Source organism: Myotis davidii, unplaced genomic scaffold (assembly GCF_000327345.1).
Source record: "Myotis davidii unplaced genomic scaffold, ASM32734v1 scaffold428, whole genome shotgun sequence".
Classification (NCBI taxonomy): Eukaryota; Metazoa; Chordata; class Mammalia; order Chiroptera; family Vespertilionidae; genus Myotis; species Myotis davidii.
This window is the reverse complement of record NW_006299834.1, coordinates 568,829-575,725: the sequence shown is the minus strand read 5'-3', so window position 1 is coordinate 575,725 and position 6,897 is coordinate 568,829. Positions and strand designations below refer to the sequence as shown.

At 48.8% G+C, this 6,897-nt stretch overlaps 1 protein-coding gene across 1 annotated transcript in view; it reads right to left on the bottom strand.

The window, feature by feature from the left end:
* EFCAB6 (EF-hand calcium binding domain 6) overlaps positions 1-6,897 on the bottom strand; it is a 152,850-nt gene that overhangs the window by 137,323 nt on the left and 8,630 nt on the right. The window contains exon 3 of the mRNA XM_006775993.2: positions 2,352-2,497. Within this exon, the coding sequence (XP_006776056.2) occupies positions 2,352-2,497 (146 nt within the window). The remainder of the gene's footprint in view (positions 1-2,351; positions 2,498-6,897) is intronic.

Here is a 6,897-nt window from a genome sequence, read left to right as displayed (position 1 = left end):
TTATATTTATTATCTGTACAAAAATAGTACATGATTATGCACTATTGTTAAGCATAAGAGAGAAAAGAAGAAAATCAGCTTTACGAATCTGTCTGTGTTCGCATGTTTAACTTTGGATTTAGAATGTAAATGGTGTACAAATAAAAGCAAGTTTTTAAAAAAAACAAAAAACAACAAAAAAAAAACAGTCATGAGAAGACCCACAGAGTGAACAGATATAGCCGTGATCAGGTGTTTAAACTAAGAATGGTAAATGTGTTAGAGACTAGAGGCCCAGTGCATGAAATTTGTGCACTCGGTGGGGGGGGGTGGGGGAGGTCCCTCAGCCTGGCTTGCGCCTTCTTGCAGTCCGGGAGCCCTCAGCCCCTGGTGGTCAGTGTGCATCATAGTGACCGGTTGTTCCACCGTTTCGTCGATTTGCATATTAGCCTTTTTATTATATAGGATAACAGAAAAGTTGACACCATGTTGAACACAGTGGGGTTTCAGCAGAGAAATGGAAACTTTTTAAGAAGTACATGAAGCCAAAACCGGTTTGGCTCAGTGGATGGAGCGTCAGCCTGCGGACTGAGGGGTCCCGGGTTCGATTCCGGTCAAGGGCATGTACCTGGGTTGCGGGCACATCCCCAGTGGGAGATGTGCAGGAGGCAGCTGATCGATGTTTCTCTCCCATCAATGTTTCTAACTCTCTATCTCTCTCCCTTCCTCTCTGTAAAAAATCAATAAAATATATTAAAAAAAAAGAAGTACATGAAAAAGCTAGAAAATAAAAATACATCAGAAGTGCAGAACTCATTTGATTTGCCTAATAGCAAACTGTACGTAGTAGAAGGAAGGACTAGTGAATACAGAATCAGGTCAGTAGAAATTGTTCAAATTGAAACAAACAAAAGGCAAAAAACATTCATGAAAGAACCAGGGTGTCTAGTATCTGTGGCTGCCAGGTTCATGTTTACCCCATGAATTCTGCTTATTTAATACACAAGTTAAACAAGTACATGTCTACATATATATGTGCACGCATGAAAGTGAAGCCAGCCAAACAAGTAACAGTGACCACTCCTGGAGAGGACAATGCTGTCAGGATGCACCATATAAATATCTATATGAACATACAAATATATATATAATTTTTATTTAAGAAAAAGAAATTTTAAAATGCCATCACTAAAAATTAAAGGCAAATGACCAATGAAAAAAGACACTGATGGCACATCAGGCGGATGAAGGATTAAATCTCCATTACAGAGACAGGTCATAGAAATCACTAAAACCACATACCCATAGTGGGTAAGTGAGCAAGGGCTGGAAAGGCAGGTTACAAAGGAAAACAGCACAAGCAGATGAACTCGAGATCAAAGCCGACCTCTACTACTGGAGACATGCCCACCAGATCACCACGGAGCACCGCGTCTGGACTTGCACGGACAAGGGGTAAAGGGTAATATTCTGTCAGGATGCTTAGAATAAGCACCTTTAAACATTACCTGTGGGCGAACGGGCACAAGCGTCCTAAGGGCAATCCAGGAGCCTGAGCACGGGAATGCCCTTTGACCCAGTGACCCCTTTGACCCAGTGACCCGCTCACTGCAGCCTTCCTGTACCATCAGCGCGTTAGGGAAACCATGCCACACCCAAAGGGCGTTGCAGGCCTGGCGCTATTGGACTGAACAGGCTCATTACTGATGAGACATTTCTGCGCTGGGAACTGCTAGTCAACCCTCGCCTCCCACTCTCCTTCTCCCCTAGAAACAGGAACCCTGAGATGTGGGTAGACACGTGGCTGTCTGGCACATAGTCTGTATTTCCCAGGCTCCCTAGTGGATGCATGTGACCTGTGATTAAAGCCTCGCTAACTGTGAGTGCACACAGGTGCCCACGGTGACTTCTCACTGCCTCTCTCCCACTCATGAGGCAAAGTCAATCCCCCCATCGTGTCCCCTCCGAGTCCTGCTCCTGGGCCGTGCACTCACCGCTGCATCCGTACGACTGTCCCGGCACGTGTTCCTCACTACTGGAACGCCCCGTTTTCCTCCCTGGACTCCCCTCCAGGCGGGTCCTCCCTAGACCCACCTCCCTCTCCTTAGAACCTGTGATGGTTCTTGTCACATAGTAGGGCTCATAAAGTGTTTGAGAAGGGAGGAAGGGAGGGCTCATGCCACCACCCTGCCACTTAGAAACTGTAAGTGTGGGCAAGTGTCTCGGGTCCCCGTAAAGAGAGGACGGACAATAACAGAACCCACTCCCTCGCTCTGCTGTGGGGACCCAGGGCCGTGAAGCCCTCGGACAGTCCGGCACGCGCCACACACAGTGACAGCTGCTGTCAGTAGCATTTGCCCGTGAATACTCACTGGAGGAAGACCTGGACGTATTTTGGAAACCATTTCTTGAACAGACTCTAAATGATGAAGTGCAGGGTCTTACATTTTTGAATTTTTGAACGTGAGGACACAGAGTATGCCAAACTGGTATGGTAGCCATTTTGGGCGTTAAATCCCTGTGACAGAAGAGAAAACAGAGCATGTTACCTTCCAGCACACATTACAGATGAGGCCAACCTCCCATCTAGTCCTCTCCTGGCAGGACAGCGGAGGCTGTGAACACAGCCAGCTCTGACCTTGGCGCCCACGTCACGAAGACTATTGTTAAAGTGAACACAAAACTGCGGTGTGGCTCTCCGTTTTTTAGCAGGTCCAGTCATCTTCAGAAATGGAAAAAGGAAGCTGTTTGGACACGAACCCCCACCTGCATCCCGACTGGTGTGCGCCACTTTGTTCACGTAACAAAGCACTCAGACCTGAAAGAGTTTTTGTGAGTTTATTTGAGCCAAACTGTCGACAATTGCCAGGAAGCAGAACCTCCACGATGGGGCTAATGCTCGGAAAATGGCAGCTTCTCCCTGTTTGATACGTGACAGTCAAAGGAGGAGACGTAGGTGGGTGACCTGAAATCCACTGGTGATAGATTGGGGGGAGCAAATCTATATATAGATTGTGCTAAAGGTTCTAGCCAGAGCAATTAGGCAAGAAAATGAAATACAAAGGTACCAGGTTGGAGACTAAAAAAAACTATCTCTATTTGCTAATGACATAATTTTGTATAATAGAAAACCCTACAGAAGACACACACGCCAAAAAAATACTATTAGAATAAACAACTTCAGTAAGGTTACAGGATATAGGATCAATATACAAAAATCTATTGCTTTTCTATATACCTGCAATAAACAATCTGAAAATAAAGTTAAGAATACAATTCCATGCCCTAACCGGTTTGGCTCAGTGGATAGAGCATCAGCCTACAGACTCAAGGGTCCCAGGTTCGATTCCGGTCAAGGGCATGTACCTTGGTTGTGGGCACATCCCCAGTGGGGAGGATGCAGGAGGCAGCTGGTTGATGTTTCTCTCTCATCAGTGTTTCTAATTCTCTATCCCTCTCCCTTCCTCTCTGTAAAAAATCAATAAAATATATTTTTTTTAAAAAGAATACAATTCCATCTGAAGTAGGAAGCTGGGTCAGCAGCAGAAAGGATGGGAGAGGTGGCTCAGGATTAATCCTTTGAGTGCCAACCAATATCCTAAGAACGATGCTAAAATTGCCAAGGCATTTTGAGTTAAGGTTTTTAAATTTTTTTTCCCACATAAAGAGCGAACTACTAGCATCTAATAGTGACACTGCAGGAGAAGTGCGATAGCACTCCCGGCACTTTTGGCGAAAGACAGGAGGAGCGCAATAGCGCTCCCCAGAACTCTAGGGCAGGGGTCCTCAAACTTTTTAAACAGGGCGCCAGTTCACTGTCCCTCAGACCTTGGAGGGCCGGACTATAGTTTAAAAAAAAACTCTGAACAAATTCCCATGCACACTGCACATATCTTATTTTGAAGTAAAAAAACAAAACGGGAACAAATACAATCTTTGTATTTGCATGTGGCCCACGGGCCGGAGTTTGAGGACCCCTGCTCTAGGGGTTAAGGAAAGAGGATAGAGGACGAAATGGTTGTCTGGAGGAGCAGGCAAGCAGGAGAGTGGAGAGTGGGAGTTTGAAGAGCCCACCTGAGGTCCGTGGACATGAACCTCAGCCAGGACCAGGGTGGGGAGTCGGGTTTAATCTGGGACAGGGTTCTGAAAGGCAAGTGTGCTGCAGCAAGGCGGGCACGTGCAAAGGAGGTGACAGCGTGGGCAGGTGCTGCTCCGGAGGGAACACCAGGAATGCTGGGAATAATGGGCGTCACTGAGACCTCTGGCCAAGGCTGAAGAGGTTAAGGGACAAACTCAAGCTTAGGAAGAATTTTAAGGAGGAAAAAAGTTATTGGAATTCCATCAGCATTTACTGGGGACTTACTTTGAGCCAGGAAAGGTGCCTAAGGTTGGTGAAAAGCTGTCATTTAACCCTCCCCACGCCCAATCCCTTTTCACGCCTCCCATCTCACGGTGAGGAAGCTGACGCTCGGAGCAGCACGCCATTCGCCCAGGACTGTAGGCCTGCTGCGCCCAGAGCCGGGCAGACGAGCGCTCTCCCTGCACCAGGTGCGTGGTCGGCAGTGGCCAAGGCTTTCTTTGCTCTTGCTTTCTGCAACATTAATGAGCAGCTCCTGGAAGGCGGCGAGAAGTCTGGCTGCCCACGCTGCACGGCCGGCCAGGAGCGCTCGCGGGGAGGACCTGCTGTAACTGCGTCCCTTATTGCACTTACTGCTCATGCAAATAACCACTTTATTTTACCCATAAATTCACCGCCTAATAACAACAGGCGTGCCAGGGCTTTGGCCTCCTGCCTTATTGCACCACCTGAGGAGCGAGATAATCACCCAGAAATGTGCTGCCTGTTGTGCACTTTATTACTTGAATACAAAGTCATTCAATCCCAGAAACACTTAGTGGAAGACAGCGTGGAAAAAATCATCATCATGCGAGAAGTCATTCCCCCGGGGCTGCTGCGCGCACTGCGGGTGGGAGGACGGCCGGGTGACCGGTGGGGTCCCCTCCCTGAGAATCCCACCACCAGCAGGGCCAGAAACGCTGCCGCGGCTTCCGTTACAACGTGAACCCCAGGAGCCAAGTCTGCGCAGCTCGGAAAATGGAGCCTGTCTCTGTCCGACCCAGATCCTCGGTGCAAGCATTTCCCGAGCAATGAGGCTCCCAGGGGCTCACTCTCCAGCAAACCCTGAAGGCCGCCCCGGCGAGGGTGGCGGTGCAGGAAGAGAGGCGTGGCCCTCCCGGCCCTCCACAGCTCAGCATCCGACTCAGGATTTGAAGAAATGGCAGCGTTTTCAAAACCAAGGAGAAGGGATCCCACGCTCGCCAGTTCCACGGATGCTGGTGCAGCAGCTCAGCGCACCGCCGCCCAGAGCTGCGGAGAGCGAACCGAATCCCCCATCCGGGGGTCAGATTGAGGACCTTCCCAAGGGACGCCGTCACCAGTGCCTCTCCAGGGGCAGAGCTTTCCACCCGTAAATTCCTCAAGCAGAAATCGTGTTCTTATTGCTCTTACTACCATTATTTTTAAATGCGTTATTTTCCATTTTTAAAAATTAGTTTTAAAAGGCTGTTGAGGCCGACAAGGAGCTTTAAAACAGTGGCTCTCAAATGCGGCCCCTGAACCAGCAGCATCAGAAATGCAAATCCTTAGGCCCCATCCAGACCAACAGAGCCCCTGGGGTGGGCCCAGCCCTCCATGTTAGCACGCTGAGCCACTCCAGAAGAGCCGGAAGCTGATCTGTAAGTACCGGCCTGTAGTTTTGTATGGAGGCTCCTGTGTAAACTTCCCTGCTTACTATCGAAGTGACATAGACAGACCAGCAAGCCCAGCTGGCGCGGCTCAGTGGTTGAGCGCCGACCCGTGCACCAAGAGGCCGCAGGTTCGATTCCAGTCAGGGCACAGGCACCGGGTGTGGGCTCCACGCCTGGTGGGGGTCGTGCAGGTGGCAGCCAATGTTGCTCTTTCTCCCTCTCCCCCTTCCTCTCTCTCTAAAATCAATTTAAAAACTTTAAAAAAAAAATCCCAGCGAATGTTACATTTAAGTGAGCCTGCTAGAGATTCACCATGCAATTAATTATGAGCACCTACTTTGTGACAACCTTGAGTTGGGTACTGTAACCACATTTTCAGAAGCAGAGGAATTAAACTCCAGAGAGAAAAGGTAAATTTATGCATGAGACCAAGACCAAAACTCTCCTAAATTGAATCCCAGGCTCTCTGCTCAGCTGTGCTAGGAGTGTGTATGTGCGTGTGTGTGTGTCCACGTGATTTGTGTGCATTCTCATACAAACACATCACTAACAATGAAGTTCACAGATTGGTAGAGTAATAAAATCTATCAATCCTCAGAAATGGACACCTTGCATCTGCCAAACAGTCTAACAATTCTGCAACCTACTCAAAGGACACATAGAAAATGAAAAGTCATCTACAGGGACATCTCACCCAGCACTAGGACGCCAGGGTTCGTGCCCCCGCTGGAAGCCCAACCCAGCCTCCCCACCCAGCCTCATACTTCTCCATGTCTCCAGGTTGGCTGGCAACCTGGTCTACGTTCTAAACATAGGAGTTAGAAGCATGCAAGCTGATTTACAAAGATCTTTCAAATGACAGGGTATCATAAAAACACCATAGCCAGTCATCTGAATTCAACTGAGCAGAAAAACGGGGGGTTGTAAGCTGACCTTACGCGGCACGAGGCTTATAAACATGGCCATGCCACGAGTCTGCACCCCAGCCGTCCTCACCGAGGCCTCCCCTGCATCAGGGCTCCTCTACGCCCCACCCAGGCTGTCACCTTGCTCCCAAGGGTCATCTTAACAAACACTTTCTCTCGCAGCATAAATTTCAAGCCTATGCGCATACACTACAGGACACACCCACACTGCAAGACTCACACACACACACTCACACACACTCCG